Source organism: Aphidius gifuensis, linkage group LG4, assembly GCF_014905175.1.
Source record: "Aphidius gifuensis isolate YNYX2018 linkage group LG4, ASM1490517v1, whole genome shotgun sequence".
Lineage (NCBI taxonomy): Eukaryota > Metazoa > Arthropoda > Insecta > Hymenoptera > Braconidae > Aphidius > Aphidius gifuensis.
Window position 1 is genome coordinate 21,317,145 of NC_057791.1, and position 21,282 is coordinate 21,338,426.

Consider the following 21,282-nt stretch of genomic DNA (forward strand, 5'->3'; position numbering starts at 1 on the left):
TTCATAATCATTACATTTATTTAAACAGTGGTGTCACGTCAAGGGATATTTTTTTTATACATTACAGTGGTTTGTTTTCTGTCATCTCACCGTTGCACTCATTCTTACAATGGCATTATTTAAATATTGTTATTATTTATTTGTATTTTTTTTTTTTTTTTCTTTTTGCTTTATTATTTTCCTACAACATGACATACAATTATTGGTATGAACGTTTATTTACAATGCGAAATAAATTTTATTCTATATAAAACGTGACACGGGTTAAATTTATGATAACGCATTTTCATTTTCCCTATATATTTTCTTGGCTTCATCATCAGCTCAGTCTCTTTTTTTTTTTTTTATTTTTGTTATTTTCTTATTTGCTGGGATTTTGATCAATTGAATGCCATTAATGTCAGTAGATGTCTTGTTATTTTGTCATCAAGTTAAAAATAATAATAAACGAAAAGATTGACTTTATTTTTAAATTAAAAATATAATAAAATTGAAATTTATTATCCCGCGTTTTAATATTATTTTTATCTATTTTCTTTTTATAAATAATAAATAATTTTATTGTTTTTTAAATCTGTCAAAATTAATATGTGTTAGTTGTCAAATGTTTTTTTAAAAATTATTAATTACACCGCCTCACGTTGATTTACATCATATTTATAAACTATATGGAATTAAATAATATTTTTATAAATTTAATTTGATTAGAATCGCCGCTCACTTTTTATTTTTTATTTTATATATATATTTATTTATATTATATATATATTTTCATCTTTAAACTTTACCGGTCTTCAAATGTCAGCTCGTCAAAGTGCGTAAATTTTTTTATTTTTTAAATTTCATTTTATATTTATAAAAAATCTATACATTCTAAAAGTAACGTGTTAATGTTTTTTTTTTTTTTTAATTTTTTAAATTTTAAACAGCCAATAATTATTAACAATATTGCATTTATTTTTTAGCAATATTAATTAATTAATTAATTTGTTTATTTTATATTTTTTCATTCGTCAAATTAACGAGCTATTTTTATAAATATTTGGCTATTAAATATCGGTAAATAATGGCTGTTGTTATTAATATATAATTTTTTATTTTTTAAATTTTAATAATTTATGTTGTTTGTATTTTCTTGTTGTTGCTCGTGTAATTGTATCTTCAATATTTGAATAATAAATTAATTTTAAACTATAATAATGATAACGAGCTTTTTTTTATTTTTGTTTACATTACTGAAATATCAACTCGTGGTAATATTTCATTTATTTATTTATTATTTCAATTAATAATGAATAAATAATTATTCAAATTTTCATTTATAATTATTTATTATACATGCTCTAGTTTGTTTGTTTAATTTTCGTTTTACAGCAGATAGAATTTATATTTAATGCCACTTGAAAATGATTAAAGTAGAAAAAATATTTTAAAAAATTTGATTGTATGCTTTTATTATTAATTAAAAACAAATCTCATAATTGAGCAGCGATCTGAAATTTTGATTTTGTTGAAAAAAAAAACTAAGAAAATTTAGCTAAAAATATAATTATCAAAAAAAAAAAAATTTATAATAACGAAAGTAAAATTAAAAAATATCTAAAAAAATTTTTTATAAGTATAATGAAAATAGTGGGATATAATGAAGATGTGGATAGTCTCCACGCTCAGTAGATAACTTTTTATTATCGCACAGCTATACTTTTATTCCCTCGTGCTTTTTCTCTTCATAACTTGTCCTTATAAATGTATTTATTTAATCTTTTTTTTTTTCATTTATTTATTTATTTTTTTACAGCAAAAGTTTACGTTTTTTTTTTTCTCTTTTAACCAGTAAATATCTGGAATGTAAAAAGTGTGTGAATTTTTATATCAGAATATTTAAAACTTACTGAAATTCAGCATCTCGTTGTATATTTGAAGAAATATTTTTACGATTAATTTGTATTTTTTTTTTTTTTTGACAAATGTTATTTTCATAATTTGTCTCGTCAACAGTTGATGGATTTTACCTTTAACCACAACTTGGCCCATTTCTGTTGATTTAAATATTTATATATATATACTATATTTAATTTCATTATTTATATTTTCACACTCACACACACACCGACCAATCACATTTCATTTGCTCTCAATTAAAATACAATATAATTATACTGTACATCACAAATTAATTTAATTATTCTACTGATAATTTTATCATAAACTCACGTACCATTTATTTTGATGTTTCTTTACATATACATTGTCAAATTTATCATCAAGGTATATATTTATCTCAAGACTTTGACACCTTTTGATACTCGTTGCAGTATGTTTATCTAGTTTCAATGTTGAATAACTATATTTATTTTTTCATTCATCAATTTAATTAAAAAACAAAAAAAAACATACAATTTATTTCCCTTTTTCAGTTCAATAATATTATTAATCGATTGTTTTAATTTTTTTTATATATCGATGCAATAAATCAGTGATTTATTTATTATTTTTTTCTTGCATTTTAATACCTTTTGAAATATTAGAAAAAAAAAAATTTATTTATGATTTTATGGGTTGTTTAGAACCGTACTTTGATGGTAAATAATTAGGCCTTTTATGTCTCCAATATGTTAGCTCATCTAAGCAAATTAGCAATGAGTAGAGTTATAATTGCCATTAATATTTTTGGTGTAACACCACAGCTGCCTCCATGTTGCATTGCCGCTGGATGTTCACCTGTAATCATCATGAAATTTTTTTTTTTAATTAAAAATTTTCAACATTTAAAAAAAAACATCTATTGTTATTTTAATAGTACATATTGTATTTCATATATTCTATAATCAATAATTGTACATTAAATTTGTTTTGGTAAAAAATATAATTTCTAAAATTTCATTATAAACTTTGATAATTATTTTCAACGTGAGCCAACAATAACAATAACAACAACAACAACAACAGCAACAGCACCTGAGGCTCATTAACTTGTTACTTCTTGTTTTACAAATTAACAAGTTGCTTTTGATTCTGACAGCACACACACACAGTCAGTTGTCAATAATAAACAATATATATTTATTTAATTCATGTCTATATAGTCGACTTGTGTTTGTCTGCATCTAAAAAGCATTGCATGATAGCTTTTGATCTATTAGCAAACGCCCTGAACGTCATGGATAATTTAGTATCTCGTTAGCAAAACGATCACTTCAAAATAGTCTCTATATATATATACCAACATGAGCATATAATCACTATCGTTAATTATCTGTGTCTCACTCTATCGTGACATATAAATATACCTAAAATATAATCTGCCTAATAACGATACTCGACCTTCCACAAACCGTATATGTATATATATTTCAACAACGAAATTTGTGCGTTAGTATGAAAATGTCAATTGGTAAATCCAGTCACCCTGAAAATTTGAAATATCGATAAACAGGTCAACGCGATACACAACACACTGGTCCATGAATTTATTTTATATTATTATTATTATTATTATAGTTGGCTGGTATTTCAATGACTACAATTTGATTTGTCACATAAGAGAGAAATATATAAAGTAGAGGTGTGCGTGATTTTGAATTTGAAAATATCGGATGTTCGTGGTAGCATAATGCAATAGAATAGTTTTGGTTGTGTAAAATACGAGAATGTAAATGAAACGGAAGTGAATTGAATTGTGCACGTAAAAAAGTTAGACAAACATGGATATTTTATATATGTGTATGTGGACACACTAATGCAAACACTAATATATGTTTATTTTATATAGATATATGTATTTATGGGTAAAATTTTGAGGGGAAAAAGCAAGTGAATTGTGACTAGATATATATATATAAATGAAAATTAATGATATAAACTGAGTTTGTCTGAATAATTAATTTACTTTTACCACTACAATATGTAGCCACATTTTGTTGAATTGAACGTTATTTCAAACATAGCTGATTACACTTTAAAATTGACCGCAAATTTCAATTACTTGACAATAAACTTCCTGCTCACTACGCGGATGTCAATGACTATATTGTTTGCTGTTGAAAAACAAAAAGAAAAATCTGTAGAAAAATAATAATATTTTATAAATAAAAAAATAAAAAAAAAATAAAAAGGGCGCGGTCAATCGACTATGCAGGGTGGCTGCAGCACGTACAATTTATTGGAGTTTTAACGAGATTACAATTTTCACATACTTGAATGTCTTTTATCATTTATTTGATTTTTTTTTCTCGCACACATATTTGCACGATTATTATTAATTTTTTTTTTTCATTTCATTTTATTTTTTTATGTTTCAATGATAAAATAAATAATGTATAAATGCGTGGTGATATAATGATTGCACGCAGTGTCATGGATTAGACTTTATTACAGCTTGCTGTCATAAATAACTGTGTGTACACAATGGAGCTTTGGTTAACCACATCGTTTTCATTGCATGCTCATTCATTGATTTTCATTATTATCATTTTTATTTTCTTCTTTATAAATACCATTATTACGTGGCTTTTTTTATTTGCACAAAAACAACCATAAATGTGAATTAATGATTCATCCAATTGAGTCAATAATAGTTAAATTTAATATTTAACAAAGCCAAATAATTTTAAAATTGAAAAAATAAATTCAAGTAAGCATTTTTAATATAATAATTGATGATGTACTTGTATGAAAAATCTGGTTAAATTATCACGAGTCATTTATGCTGAATTTGGCAATTGATAATTTATTCTAATTGTCTAACACATGAGTCAGTAATAAGCTCAATTTTTATCTCTTTTAATTTGTGTGTTTAAATTACAAAAAAAAGAATTCTTGTGATTATAATGAGAGGTGAAATTGTGGTTACTTGTAAAGTCATTAAAAATTTAACTTGCCATTGAGTACGTGAACCATTACACTTGCAGGATTTGCATTACTTGGTATGCAGGTATAATTTCCACTGTCACTAGATCTTGCCTGCGTCACTAAAAGTTTACTTGTTGTTCCACTTTCAGTTTTTTCTGTTTCCAATGATACACCACCCCTTTTTAAAAATAAAAATTTATCCAAATAAATAAATGTAAATGAAGTTTATATAAAAACGTACTTATTATTATTAAAAAATTTTATTTTAAATATTCTAAAAACATACCTTGGACTGTCGAAATCCACAATGGAACTTCCATGATGCCACGTGACACTACTTGGTGGTGTGCTTTGCACGTTTACAGTGCACGTGAGGCTTATGGTGCTTCCTTTCTTAACGTACACGTCTTCAGCACCAAGGATTTTAGCTTGTGCCGCTGCAACACACAAGATCAAGCGGAAAAGCCGCAAACTTTAGTCTCTTTTTTATTTTTTTTTTGATCGTTAAATTTCTTTTTATATATATATTTCTCCTTTCCCTGTCTACCCTTTTTTTTTTTTCATACAGTTTTATATATAGCGTCTTTACCAGCCGTCTAAATCTTTTGTCATAAGAAGTTTTTGTATATTGACATAAGCCTCAAAGAAATGTAAATTTAGTGGGTTCGTCACTTTGCCTCGAAATAAAGCCACAAAGTTACATATTATAATATTCTGTGATGTATATTAGTGTTTGACAGAGTGAACGAATTTTTTGAAAATTTTAGTATACATAGCAACATAACTCAAGGATATTTTCTTTATGATTTAAAGTAAAATATTAAGTAAAAACACAAGATTAGAAAATGATGAAAAAGACAAGAAAAAAAAAAAAAAATAAAGAGATAAAATTTTGATCATGCTCTTGAAGTATTTCCTGGGGCTAAAAACACATACACCATATACATTTATATTGCATACATACATTCACAACGACAACGACAACGAAAGTGACGTACATAAAATTTACGGCACCAAACTGATCGCGCGATATATCTTTTTTCTTGCGTCTCTTTTTCACCATCATACACTACTGATACCCTCTTTTTTTTCATAAGCGGAAGTTATCGATCTTCCTAGATGACCGCAAAGAACGATTTATCGGTCACCTTCTTACTCTTTTACCCTTTTCCCAAGCTTCACTATGCTGCACGTTGTCAAATCGTATCGCTCATGCAAGCCCAGCCACGACTCCACGACTTTGTCAACGACGACGATCATAATGACATCCAACACCGTAATATATATTTTCCAAAGTTAAATAATATTTTGTTATATAAAAATAAAATATAATAAATGATTTCACATAAATATTTCGTATGAAAAAAAAAAGCTCTATATAATTATTAAAATAAAATTAGAAAAAAAAATAATAATATTGATGATTTAAAAACTTCTAACCTGAGTTGAACTTCCGGCGTATCGCGTTGGGCTTTGCGTCGATGCCTTGATCAGTATCTGGTGTAAGCAGATCAGAAACAGAAAGAAAAGTAAAAAAAAAAAATATTTGAATTAAAGCTTCATTTAATAGTTATAGATTTAAAAATTAAATAGAATTAAAAATTGTATATAGTTTTAAAGAAAAAAAAAGCATGATGATAAATTTATAGATATAAAGCTAATGAAATTTATTCTTAAATTTTTTAATGCTTGTTCAATGTTTGGAGAGTAGATTACCCAACAACTAAACATAAAATTCGCGCTAAATTTCACGCGCAAATATTGATAGTCTTCTCTCGGGTGTGATCACAAGAGTCAAGTAAGTAAAGAGTTAAAAAGAGGAAAAGATATTGAGGTAGGTTTAAATGGGTTGAATGGCAGGGGTTGAAAAGTGATGGTTTGGGTGAGAGAGAGAGTTTGTCTTCTTGAGCGGGACTCACAAGGCATGTTGGCCAATGTGATATAGTCAGTAAGACATCTGATAGTAAATGTATATAACTGAATACTCGTCACCACAGTTGAATTAATCAGTCTACTGAAAGCTCACCCCCTTGAGTCGTTTTAATTCTCTACCCTATTTCTTCAATTTAACCCTTTTCTCGTTTCACATTGCACATTGAATCACTACAACGATACTCAATTGCTTGACACTATTATACCAAGCAACTCATCCAAGATTTATCTCTGAATTCATTATGTCTACCCAATGCTTTACCTTTACTACTGATTTCAAACTGAATTTACGTTTTCTATTGTTTATACTATTTTATATATATAATTTTTTTTTAAATATTTTTTCATTTAATATCTTTGATTATTTATCAAACAAATCAATTTGTTATTATTTTTTTTTTTTTAAATTGTTAAAGTTTTGGGATTTTTTAAAAATACACTTTATATGCTCCATAAAAACTTAGTAAATTTATATATATAAAAAGACCCAGTGTCCCTCCACGAGGTCACCGCCATCTCAATGTTACATAAACATATAAAAAACACATAAATATATATAAAAATAAAATCATATATGTGCATATGTTTGAGAGCAAATACATAATTCTGACGTGATATGATTTCGAAGAGTTTAAATTTCTTTTTTTTTGTATTCTTTTTTTGTGTTTGCTTGATCAGGATTATCCAATTTTATTTATATATTTTATCATTAAACGTCAATATAATAATAAAACACTTAAGATATTGTATAAAAATAAATGTATTATTATTATATATTGTAATATAATGTGAAATGTTTTATGTATTACCTTCGACTCTAAGTGCAAATGCCAATTTCATTTTTGGCTCAGTGTTAACTTGACACTCGTATAGTCCAGCATCTCTTGGTTGTACATAATTTATTGTTAATCTCCATTCATCACTACCTTCTGGATGTTTTACAGAAAATCTTGCATCACCTGTATATGTTATTGTCGATGATGTAAGTATATGCATGTCTCGCATTCTCATCCATGATATCTAAAACAAAAAATAACAAATATATAAAATTAAAAATACATTAAGCATTTTCGACAAGTTTATTAAACGTGTGGTTAGAAAAAAATCATGTGACAAATATTTAATGGTTTGTTAATCTTGACTTCAATTGCCTGCTTTTATAGATAATGAATGTCAAAGATATACACGAGAATTACAATTAACAGCATATAGTTCGTTGTCTACTGAAAACTTTCTATCAAATAGATAAGAAAAACGAATATAATTTAAAAAATAATTGCCACGGATTTTAAAAGTTATTCAAGTTTTAATACTAAGTGATGCGCACAGACTTACAAATATAATGTAGCTGTACTGTACTTGCTTGCTAAATGTGTTAGTGTCTGTCTGTATATGCACGGAATTAACTTTGAGACAGAAGCAACAAAATTTCATGAAATATAGTTGATATGTCAAACTACAAATATTGGTTCGACGATGTCTTTTACAAACAACCTTAATTGCCTTTGTTGTTTAAAAAAAGATTCACGTTATTCAATATATTATTTGAGCTTTTATATAGTTCAATAAAATAAAAAAAGCTTAATACTAAAGGAAATAGTCTTGAAAATTAAGCTTATAATTGTCAGCTTTCGATGAATTAACGAAAGAAAAAAAAAATTCAATAGTTGATTTTAGAGAAACAACGTGCCAGCTAAGAAACAATGTACAAAAAAAAAAAATGATAAAACAATATATATATAAAGAGAATAGACTGATGGAAACACTCATGAAATTTGATAGAGCAGGAAGTTGTTGTCCTGCTAGAGATCCCTGGATCTATTAAAATGCAAATTTCAATAATACGTTTTATGCGTCTTTTAAAGATCCATTTAAATATGCTTGAAAATTTTTTTTTATTTTAGTTTGTTGTATGCATATGTGCTTTGTCTGCAAGCACGAACACCTAGTAAAGCTCTAAATACAACAAGATTAAAAAATAAAATAATAATTTAAAAAAGTGTATGAAAAATACGAAAATAAATAAATATGTTTATTAATTATTTAAAAAAAATAAATAAATAAATAAATAAATAGTTTTTTTTTATTGTCAAGTTGTAAAAGTTTATTATTTATGAAAAAATATATATTTCCTGCGGCAAAAATTAGATGTCTCATTTTTGGAAGGGACAACTCAGTTTACTTTTTCCATTGATTTTTTTTAAAATAAAAAAAAAACTTTTATTTACAACCCTTCGTAAATGCGACCCTCGAGAAGCCTCTCAGATTTCTCCCCAACTCATTTCAGCTAAAATCTCACTTTTCAAACCTGAAATTGAGACTTTTACCGGAATATCCAACTTCAACATCATCAACTATTTTCACGTCTATTAATCTCGTTTTTTTAATATTTAAAAAATAATAATAATAAAAGTAAATGAATAAATAAATCTGCAACTAAATTTACTTTTTATTTAATTTTTTTTTTCTTTAATTTTTCGCTCAGATCACCTCAAAAGAAGTCTTTATATTATTATTATAATTTTTTTTCATCTTAAGTTTGTTGCGTAGACCAAACCCTTCTCCCGATATTTTTTTTGTTGTTTTTTTATTGCTATATTTTCTTTTTAATTTGGACATCATTATCACGAAAGCTTGATGCTGCTCACAGGGCCGGAAACAAACAAGGAGAAAATAAAGAAAAATATGAAATAAAAAAAAGTGGCACAAAGAATTTATATACATATATATTTTTCAATTTGAAGAGAAAAATATAAGCATGGTGAAACTCAAAGACACCAAGGAGGGTTGAACGTATTTCCGCATCTCTTGCAAAAATAATAATAAAAAAAAAAAATTCATTCTTTTTATTTTCTTCTTTCTCTTCTCAAGGATTTTTTATGAGACAGAATATTTTCCAATTTGTGAACGACTTATACTTTGTATATATAACACGCACACTCACAAAACATGTAACTTAAATACATTACAAATATATGTATAAATGCACACGCACTAAAATATATTTGCTTTTTTTTTTTTTTGGCATTTTTCCCTCAAAATGCTAAAATGAAATAGCTCTCGTGTTTCTTATATGACTCGTGTCGAAAAGATTGTCGTCGATTTATATTAATGGCTCAAGAAAATACCATTTTCGCGGAAGAATGAATCGCACTTTTCTTTCATTTATTTATCGATCAGCAATTTTTTTTTATGTATATATCTATATCTCAATTTATTTATATATATTTTTTTTACTTTATCCCTTCACGGTGTGTCAACATATCAGCAGTCTTATCTATGTATTTCAATCTCATTTTATTACAGCAGAAGCTTTAGAGCTTTATTTTTTATTTTTATTTTTTTTTTTATATATATTCTTGTATTATTATTTTTCAAACGATTTTTCATTATATTTTGTTTATTTTTGTTATTCTAACGCGAAGCAAGTTTGGCTTAGTTGAGTTGTCTAGCGGGTGCTTTCTCGAATGTGTAATTTTGATATTGAAAAATAAAAATGATGCAACACACACAGAGTTAGAGTAAATCTAGTTTTGGGGGTTGAGATGAAAGGGGCAAAATTGTATGGCACGTTAGGGGTTTGAGTTCACTGGACCTGTGTCACGATTTTAACGCGATTCGGTCTACCTTGCACGTACCACTTATTGGCTGAATGCCGAGTGCACGCAATCGCCAGATTTATAGACCCCTCGTCAGCACAGAGAGAGAACTACTACCACAAAATTTCTGCCTGATGCCAGTTCAAAATAAAAGGGTATGGGGCTTAGTTTAAAAAAGTATTCAATGGGAATGAGAACGGCGATTTGCCTTATAGAATATCAAAGAGGAAACAATATCACAACGATAGTAGAAAATTTTGTTAAAATAACTAGAGTAAAATGAAAAAAAAAAAAAAGGATAATTTTATAAAAATGAATAAATGAATATTTCATACAAAGAAGAGCAATTTACAGCTTTGAAATAATTTCAAGAAATAATATAATATTTATTTATTGATTGAGGGCTTTCAATAGTTCAATTGATTTATTTTATTTTCAGGCAAATAAATTTTTTTCTCGTAAATAGTCAATTGTTAAAAAAATTACATTTATAATATTAAAAATATTTATTTAAGCGTGAAAAATAAAATTTATATTTTATTTTGAACAATTAATCAAAATAAAATATTATTTAATTTGTTAAAAGAAAATTATTTTATTATTTTTTTCAATTGATTTTTACAAGCGATATTTTAATGACGTAATTCACAAAGCTTTACTTTGTGTTAACTTTTAAAAATATTAATTAATTAATGTTCAAAGGCTTTTCTTTTTTTTTTCTTTTTTTATATTTCAAAAACTTTTATTAATAAAAAAAAATAATACTAATAATAATAACCATCATTTATATTATTTCATATTTGTTAAACTTTGAAAAATAATTATTTTTTTGTGGCTTCAAAGAAGGGTAAAAAAAAAAAGAAATAAAAAAAAAATAAAATAAAACGAAGGGTGACAAAGAAATATGAAAAATTGAATGAAATTTTTATGTTTTCAAATAATAATATGAAAATAAGGGTCGAATGATTATTATTATTATTTTTACTTTTATTTTTTTATTGTTTTCAAGCATCGTTGAGTGTTCAATGATTTTTCAAAATTATCGATAGTGTCTGAAGTGTTGAAAGTTATCTTGAAATTTTTTTTAAGTAGTCTAATGAAGGTTATATAATAGTTAAATGAAAAAAAGAGACGTTGTTACTAGTGAAGCTCATTAAGGAGAATCATACCCAGAAGACATCCCTTACAACACCAAGAATATTCTCTCTTTTTTTATCTTTATCTATTTCTTTGCTATGCGCTGTCGTTTTCAGTGAAATTCCATTTGGCATATCTTGCCAACCTCTAGTATAAACCTACAGTTTCAATACTAATTACCCTGGTGGTCTCATTGGCTTTATCCCTCTTCATTTTCTTCAAGACACCCATTTATACATTTCTTATTTCTTTTCCCAGCCACAAGCCAAAAAAATAAACTTTAAAATTAAATTAAAAATATAAAATATTGTAATTATAATTTTCCAAGTGGTTAAAATATATATTCAAATTATAAAAAAAAATAATTAAAATATGATCAAGTTTAAATATATTTATTTAATTTTTTTTCAAGTCTATTTACATAAATAAAATTACAAAAAAATTTAAAATTTAATTTAAAATAAACACATCAAAGTTAAATTATTTTTTTTCATTTGTATTTATATAATTACAAGTTGTAATTAGTGGTAATTTTGCTGATGATATTGATACACATTGAAAGTGTTCATAATGTAAATTACAACAATATGAAATCCTTCTTGAAACCGCAAGTGATTTAATATATTTAGTGTTGGTATACAAAGTACAAGATTGTAAGACTGTCGAGGTTATATATACATGAGAATATGAAATGGCCACGATTGCTTTAAACAACGAATTTGTATTAATACGTGAGATGGAGTTGGCAAAAGGGTGGACACCCTATTACTACTGTTGTATATATATATAATTTACTCAAGCCGCAGGATATTTATACACTACCAGATTAATTATTGCATGCCAGTTTTCTACTGTTACTTACAACAATCTTACTCGCTTACCTATGTCGGTTTTTCGTGATAATTCGACTGGCTATATATAATGTATAATTTAAGTAATGCTACAAGCCAAATTTAACTTGAATTTATAAATTAAGATTGTATTTGATAATAATAATAAATATACTTGCTTTAATTTATAAACTTTGAATTTACTTTAACAAAAATATATTTATTTAATTAATATTTGATTTTAGAATAATTATTTTTTATCTTTTATTTGTTTTTAATATAAATGGAAGAATGATAAAAGATAATTTATTTCAGTTGTATTACTGGCAAATAGGATTCTTTGTATATGTTTTAAATAGTAAAAAAGTAAAAAAGTAAATCCAAAGCAATTTGTAGAGAAAAAGTCCTCAACAGAGAAAAAAAAAAAATTATAAATGTATAGCTAAAGTTAGAAATTACACGACAGAGACAGCAATACTCCACACCCTTCAACTACAGTTTCACGTTTTTTTTTTTTATTTTCTATTTTTTTACTGGTATACATATATTTTTTTTTTTATTTTGTCCTCAACTTTTCATTACAGTTGCTCCTTTCATGAAAAGGAAAAGTTAAATTTGCATGAAGGTGACGCTGCATTCGTGGCCGATGGCCTGGCTTTTCCACTTTGACTTGTTTTTCCACAATTTTCTTTTTTAACGTTTTTTATTATTTGTTTTAAAAATAGTTTTTTAGCTTTATATTTTTTTTTTTTTACTTCTCTGACATTCTCGTCACTCTTTTCCAGAACTTTATTTAAAAACAATCAATTTTTTTTCATTTTATTTTTTCATTTTTATTTTTATAAATGTTTTTGATTTTATTTTTTTTATTCGAATAATATTAATATGTCACTTTTATAAATTGAATGATATTTATAATTGAAAAGAAAAATTTAATTTATGTCATTTAGGTGGATAATAATAATAATAATTTGAAAATTAAATTAGAAAAAAAAAATTAAAAATTAGAGCTTAAAATTGAGTGATGAAAATTATTATTATATTTTGAAAATGATATAATATAATTTACTTGGAAGAGTTCATAATAATCTTTTGATAAATGATTTTATAAATTTCATTTCAATACAGTGTTCTTTAAGAAATTTAACAGAGTGTAAAAGCAAATGAAATTCATTTCAATCATCAAAGGACACTTTTTGTGTAGCACAATTTTATCCAACATTTATTGCTTATACAAAACATAAAGAAAGTGTCAGGTAGTAGTTGCATCAATTGATTTAAAAGCCATGAGAGTGTCTCCAAGGAGTCAAAAAATAAAAAATGACATATTACAAAGTAGCGAGAAAATAAAGATTAAAAATAAAATTGTGATGAAATGAAAAAATAATCAGACAATTATAGCATAACAGAGACTAATGGAAAAAAAAATAAAAAAAAAAACACCAGTGAGGATAAGCGAAATACAAAATGAGATGAACAAGATGAAAAAGTTAAAATGAAAAAAAAAAAAATAAAGTGAATGACGAGTTATATATAATAAAAGGTAAAATAAAAAAGTACTTGGTACTTCTGTTGAATCCTTGAGGATTAAAATAAATCCTAATCTTGAAAAAATCGTAAAGTCAAGAGAGAAAATATATAAAATAAAAAATGAAGAAAAAAAAAAAAACATCTATAAGTTCCCACGAGTGCATGAGTCTCTGATCGTTTTGGTCTAAGAATTTCCCTGGTTGTAACTTTTAAATTGACTAAAGTTGGTCTTCATTGGATATACAAATATTTCAAGTGTAATCGGTTTTTTTTTGAACCCTTTAAATTCGAAATTCAAATTGTAAAAATAAAATCTAATTCTGTTCATTTCCCTCTGGCCACTTTTGACAAAGTTTAATTGTGTCTTTTTTGGTTTGGTTTTATACATATAGTGATGCTAAAAACCATGTACACAATATAATTCGAAATTTGGAAAAATAAAAAATACAAAAGTACTCTGTTAATTTATTTAAGACTCACAAGTTGTATGGAAGAGAAAAAAAAATAGAAAAATAAATATATATAAAATAAAACAAGAGAGAAAGTATGTAGTCATGAGGTCGAGTGTGTTTTATATGATGTGTAATAATACTCGACAAGTGCTTGTCAAGCCAAGTGAGTAGGCAACTTGTAAAAATATAGTGAGTACAAGAAATATTGTCCACGGTATAATACACTATTTTTTTTATTTAAGAAAATTTTTCTCATTGGTTATGATATAGAAAAAAAAGAAGACATTTTGAATAAATAAAAAAACTTTCAAAAATTTTTAATGAGTGAAAAGTTGTAAAAAAAGAAAATTAATCCTAATATAAAAAGGACCAACATCATCGGTCTTCCGGACATTTGATTGGTCATTGTTTTTTTCTCACTTACTCTCATACGAATTTCTTTCTGTTTGCCTTTTTCTATTATTTTTTTATTTATTTCGTTAGCAACGAAAAAACAAAAAAAAAAGAGCGAGTAAACCAAATTTTTTTAAATATTTTTTATATTTTTTTTTAAAATTGACAAATTAAGCTAGCATAACTTTCTCAATAATCATCGGATCTAAATGCACTTGGGCTCAAAATTTTGCGCGAATTATGTGTTTTTTATGTGTGAAGAAATAATTCAAAAACAAAATTTTTTAAAATATTTTTTATATTTTTTTTTAAAATTGACTTATTGAGCTAGCACAACTTTTTTAATAATTATTAGATCTTGATGCAATTGGGCTCAAAATTTTGTGCGAATTATGTGTTTTTTATGTGTAAAAGAATAAATGTGAAAAAAAATTTTTTTTTTATTTTTTACATTTTTTTTTAAAATTCACATATTAAGCTAGCACAACTTTCTCAATAATCATCAGATCTCAATGCACTTGGGCTCATAATTTTGCGCGAATTATGTGTTTTTTATGTGTGAAGAAATAAATTTGAAAGAAAATTTTTTTTTTATTTTTTACATTTTCTTTAAAAATTGGCGTATTAAGCTAGCACAACTTTTTTAATAATTATTAGATCTTGATGCAATTGGGCTTAAAATTTTGTGCGAATTATGTGATTGTTATGTGGGGAAATATAAATTTGAAAAAAAAAAAGTTTTTTCCTTTTTTTATTTTTTTTTTTTAAATTAAGATATAAAGGTTGCACAACTTTTTCAGTAAACATTCAATCTTGATGTTAGTAGACTAAAAATTACGTGTGAATTATGTGTGATTTAAGTATGTGTAAATAAATAAATTAAAAAAATTTTTCGTCAATTTATTCATTCTTTTTTTTTTTTTTTTTTATGATAATACTTGTGTTTATAAAATCAATGAAAAATGAACCTTTTAGAAGGTACAGATACAGGCGCGCGTAGCGCGCTAATGTGCTCGTAATTAATATTTTTAAACTGTTAAAATAGGTAAGTATACAATTTTTTTAAATATTTATTTAACATTTAGTTTAATTATTAAAATTGAATACTTGAAAAATGTTACAAAAATTAATATTTAATAAAAAAAAGTTCAACCATTATTTTATAAATCAAAAATTAACAATAAAAATTCAATTAAAAAAAAAAGATCCAATTAAAATTTTGTTCATTCATTGAAAGTTTTTATTTTTTAACTAATAATATTTTTAATCTCAAAAAAAGATTCTTAATGCTTGATGAAATAACTCAATAAATCATTGAATAGTAAATTTATTTTTCGAAGTAGATTGTATTGAAAAAGAAAATATAAAAATTGAAAAAAAAAAAATTATAAATAAATAAAGATTGAATAATTGGAATTTGTGAAAATAAAGTGCAAAAATCATCGAGCTATGAAATTATCGAAGAGCTAATATTATGCACCGTTGGACGCACCCTGTTGATCATTTCATCCCTCGTTGAACTAGCACGATCGCTCATTATGTTGCTTTCACGATAGCTGTGATGTTAAATTTTCAAAACTGAGAATTCAAGTTACTGACATTGTGTTCACAGATGCCAGAGCATCATAATTTAATTTTCAATTCAAATTTTTGATGAATAATGTGGTATTGACATGCTGAACAAGCATTATGATTTTATCATTTAAAAAAAAATTTACTTTTATAAATTATCTATATAAATAGCAACAATTTATACATACTAGATAAATTTAATAATTTTATAAAATTAATACACGTCATATTTTAAGTAAACTTTTTCAAATAATAATTTTTTAAATTTCGCACAAAAAATGTATTAGCCTTTTTTACTCATTTTTTTTTTATAAAAGCTTATTATGTAAGCATTTTTCTTTCTTTATTTTCTCCTTGTTATTTTCCTAGTTTTTTTATTTTTTATATTTTTCTCTTTTCTCATCGAATATATAGTTTTTTTTTTTTTTTTTTCGTTATTTATTACTTACGGCTGGGTGATCTTTTGGAATAAGTATCTCGGGAATAATCATTGTAAAATTCTAAAGAATAATTGGTTTAAGAGGGTGAGTTACGAAAGACGCTTGAATGAAAAAAAAAAATAAAAAAAATAATAATAATATAATGATCGTAAAAATAATAATAAAAAAAAGCATAAATCAGTATATAAAAAAAATAAAAAGTGTTGGGTTTAAAATTATTTAAATATAAAATTATAATATTATATGAAGTTCGAGTGAATGATTGACATGGAATGTCATTTTTTTATTTAAAGTTAAAAATAAAATTAAAATATTCTCAAGGTATGCTCTTCGTACAGAGTAATTTCATTTGAATTTAAAAACCTTTCGAACCTTATTTCCATTTCTCACGACATCATGTCCATGAGAATGATAAATAATTTTCAGTCTTGTAGTCGTGTCAACGCAACACCTTCCTTCCTTTGATTTTAACACCCACCCATGATTTTACAAGCCCAACACATGATTTTATCTCACTTACTCGTGTCGACGACAACGTGTGCCACCCTTATACATATATCCTCTCGTCTCATGATACTTCTGACAGCTAGAACGACGTGACGTAACTAACGTCGACAAGTATCTTCCATACAAAAACTTGCTAACACTTTGTCTCTATCACATTATTTTTAAATCAATGCTTGACATCTTTTTTTTTCATTTCATTTATTCATTCTTTCACCGCACACTAATATGCATATCATTTTCTTTTTTCATATTTCCATATTCATTTTTCTCTTCCATCAATTTATAATAAAAAAATCCATAACAAGTACACAATGATAAAGAATATGACAGTGAGTAAATGTCATCATTAATTTTTATATTTCAAGGACATGAAAATTTTTCAACTTAAATGAAAAAATAAAAAAAAAAAAAGGCTTTTCTTTATCTCATTTATTTTCTTTTCTTCATAATATTCACTCACCTTTGAGGCACGACATGTATATGTCTCATTTTATATTTTATTTTTTTAACATGTATGTATCATTTCTAACCCTCATATAAACTTTAAACATATATAGGTTTTATATATCAGGATAAAATATTTTTCATAGTTGAAGTGTGTGTTTTACAAACGTGCAATAAATTATTCTCGTATTTCATTCGTTATATACGGAAGGATTTCTTTCTTTTTATTTATTTTTTTGAGCTTCGTTTCGTTTACTGTTGTCAGTTTTCTTTTTTCATTTTTTATTTTCCAACGATGTAGGAAGTAAAATGCGACGTGATCGCGATGATCGATTAGTAAAGTCGTTTTCAACCGGTTGATAAAAAATATATAGATAGAAAAAAAAAAAAAAAAATTTATATAGAGTTGGGGGATATTGCGGATGAGCTCATATTGCTTGGTGTTGAAAAAAGCCATTGACTGAATGTGATAGATAGAAAGAGGGTTATAGGGTAGTTTTGAATCATCAGTATGTCGGGATAAAAATAGAAAAAAATATTTCGAAAGTTTAATCATTAAATTTTTGCCTCCTGGAAGTATAATGTTTTATACATCATAGTCATTGTCGTTAATGATAATGTTTTTTTCTTTTTTTTTTTTTTGTGATATGAATATATGCAGTATGTGTCAGGAATGACGATGAGATAAAAGCAAAATAGATGACAGTATTTTATGATTTTTTTTCCATTTTACTGGGGTGTTGTGTGCTTGTACATGTCATTATATTGGAGGATGACGAGGTGAGAGGAAGTCGGTAGAAAAAGATGAAAAAATTTTTTGAAAAAAATAATAAGAATATACATGTCTTATTGGGATAAGTGGTGAAGGGCTGTCTACAAGGGAAACAGGATGAGGGGCACAAAGGGCAAAGGCGTGAAAAGCTTCGCTTTTTTTTTTTTATTTCGATTCTGAAATCCATTGTCTCGAATTGCGCAAAGAGACAGAACTGATATTCGTCGCAATCCGACGATTGTTCGCCAATCCCCCAGACGTAGTTTTTTTTTTTTTTTATTATTTTTATTTTTCATCATTTCATCGTTCTTTTATTTTGTTTTTTTTTTCTTTTCATCGTTTTTTATTTTTCCTTTTATCTCTTGTATTGTTTAAAAAGTCATCAAAAAAATTGTGGCTCGTAAAAATCTGTGTACAATGTATGTGGAGAAAGAACAAGAAAAAAAACTTGAGCTATTGGAATAAATACTAAATATATATGTAGAAAAAATATATATTTAAATATATTTGAATATATACATTTATAAACATAAATAAAAAACGAGAACAAAAAAAAAAAGGAAAAATTGAATGATTGATATGAAAAGTTTGATAAAATCTGGGGGAAAACTTGAGGGACTGACTTTTTAAGTGAAATAAACGGTGAGAATAAAAAAAAAAAAAAAAAAAATGAAATAAGGGTTCAAGTAAATAAGAAAAAAAAAGACGTGTTATTTTACAAGTTTCTAAATAATAATTGCTGAGAGTGATTATGATGGATGTGATATAAAATTAAATATAATTTGAAGCTTTTTATTGCTTCTTTTTTTTATATTTTTTATTTTTCAAATTATTATTGTTGGTCTATAATATTCCATGCTCAAAGAAGATTAATTTTCATTACAATAGACTATCAAATTGATAATAATCGGAGTGATCTCAATATTGGCAAGCCCTTGATGCTTTTAGCCGAAGATTCAATTCGACTTTTGTGGTTCGACCATTGTCCTATTTGTAAATGCATTTGATCAATATAATTTCTGGACTAGAACATTTTTTTTCTTTCAGTTGTAAAATAAAATAATTGATTAATAACAGAGTTCATGTAACAATAAAAACTATCAATTTAAATTATAATTTACAAAGTGTTAAAAAAATAAAAATAGCCAATTGAAAAATAACATTTTTAGAATATCAAAATACACTGTAATAATTTACAGTTGCAATTGAATTAAATTGTATTTGATTGTGCTTTCAGATGACCACTTAAGCTAAGATTTTCAACTCGTCAAAATAATTTAATCATACTATTAATGCAATTCATCGACGTATTATTTTTAGCCAGATATCAATAGACAAAAGCCCAAGTCCAACATGTTAAAATTAATTCCTCAATACACCACCAGCTAAAGTTGAGTAAACTAAATATGTAAAGTGCCTCAATAGTGTGGTTAGATTGTAAGTTGATGGTTGTTGGTGGCCTACCTTGTGAAGAGAGAAAGAGAAAGAGAGGGAGAGACAGTGAATTTTGAACCACAGTGAGTAGTCATTACTATATTACAAGGGTCTCAGAGTAAATCTCTTTCAAGAGTTTATACTCGACAGCTTTGAATATGATCTCAGAATACGAAAACAAGATTTACCAAGTCGTAAATACAATTTTAACCAATGAGAAATGATGAAATAAATTAAATAATAGTAGTGAATAGTATTAGACAATATTAAATTATTCTACCAAGATCTTGAATATAATAAAGCAAGATGTAAGTACCAGTAATTGAAACGATGCATTTCATATTCTGTCTTACTGATGTTATTTGATCTCTCTATACCTTTTAAGTCTTATTTGATAATATTATTGAAAATTATTGACTGGACACTGCTTTATCTATCTCTTTCTTTAACTAACTTTATTCACTTGTTAAACCACATCCATTAGACAAACTAATATAACTGTATAATAAATTGCACCAAGACATTAGCCCTGCACTCTCCAAGTCTTCAATAAAATACATTTTTTAACAAGTTAAATTTTGCCAAAATAATTGTCATCAGATATCATGAAATGGTTATAATAATAAAATGTAAATGGAGCTATCGTTTAGACACTTCAAGTCATATCCATGTGAATTATATTTCAAGATATTTTTTTTATATTTAAAAGATAATTTTTTTTGTTTTGTTCGACTTGTGATTTCATGTCAAAATGAATAGAGAAGGAGGTAGGTTATACAAGGTGATTTATCATCTCATGAAAAGTCCTGGCAGTTCCATCTGGTCCTTTTTGATGATAGAACAAAAGAAGCACATCTGGGCCGATGTAATAATGAAAACTATGGTAGATGTTATATATAAATGATAAAAGTTTTTTCACTATGTATATTTGTGGTTATATTAAAAGTATTTTGATAGACTATATATGAACCTTTCGTCTTAATTCTTTGAGTGACATATAAATGCCAGTATTTAGTCATCGACCAGTCACAAAAAGTATTTTTTCTTTTATTTTTTTTTTGTAATTGTGAATTTAAAAATGAAAAAGACGCTGAGAAATAGAGATGCTACGAAAAAAAATATAGTAAACGATTGTTCTTTTGTTCCCTTGCATTGTTTACATGCATACAATTTTTTGCACTTTCATTTGCATCTTTAGGTTGTTGTTGTTGTTTTTATTTTTTTTTAATTTTAATTTTTTTTTCGTTTCTCGTTTAGAAATGAGATTGGGTCGACACACTCGTGCTTTTATGATTTTTTTTTTTTACATTTGAAAGCGACCTCTATCTATATGGCCTAAAAAAAAATTTAAATGACAAACAGCATGTACAATGTGATGATGTACAACTA

General features: G+C 25.7%; 1 protein-coding gene across 3 annotated transcripts in view; it reads right to left on the reverse strand.

Moving 5' to 3' along the window:
* Window positions 1-323: 323 nt before the first annotated feature.
* The window catches only part of LOC122855653 (hemicentin-2-like), an 88,708-nt gene continuing 67,749 nt past the window's right edge, over window positions 324-21,282 (reverse strand). Inside the window, exons 4-8 of one of the 3 annotated variants that reach the window (XM_044157181.1) lie at window positions 7,593-7,803; window positions 6,292-6,348; window positions 5,138-5,288; window positions 4,881-5,029; window positions 1,763-2,721 (exon numbers count right to left, since the gene is read on the reverse strand). In XM_044157181.1, the coding sequence (XP_044013116.1) occupies window positions 2,621-2,721; window positions 4,881-5,029; window positions 5,138-5,288; window positions 6,292-6,348; window positions 7,593-7,803 (669 nt within the window). In that variant the 3' untranslated portion in view covers window positions 1,763-2,620. Of the gene's footprint in view, window positions 2,722-4,880; window positions 5,030-5,137; window positions 5,289-6,291; window positions 6,349-7,592; window positions 7,804-21,282 lie in introns of all 3 variants that reach the window. The other 2 variants (XM_044157182.1, XM_044157183.1) reach the window with 2 other exon arrangements.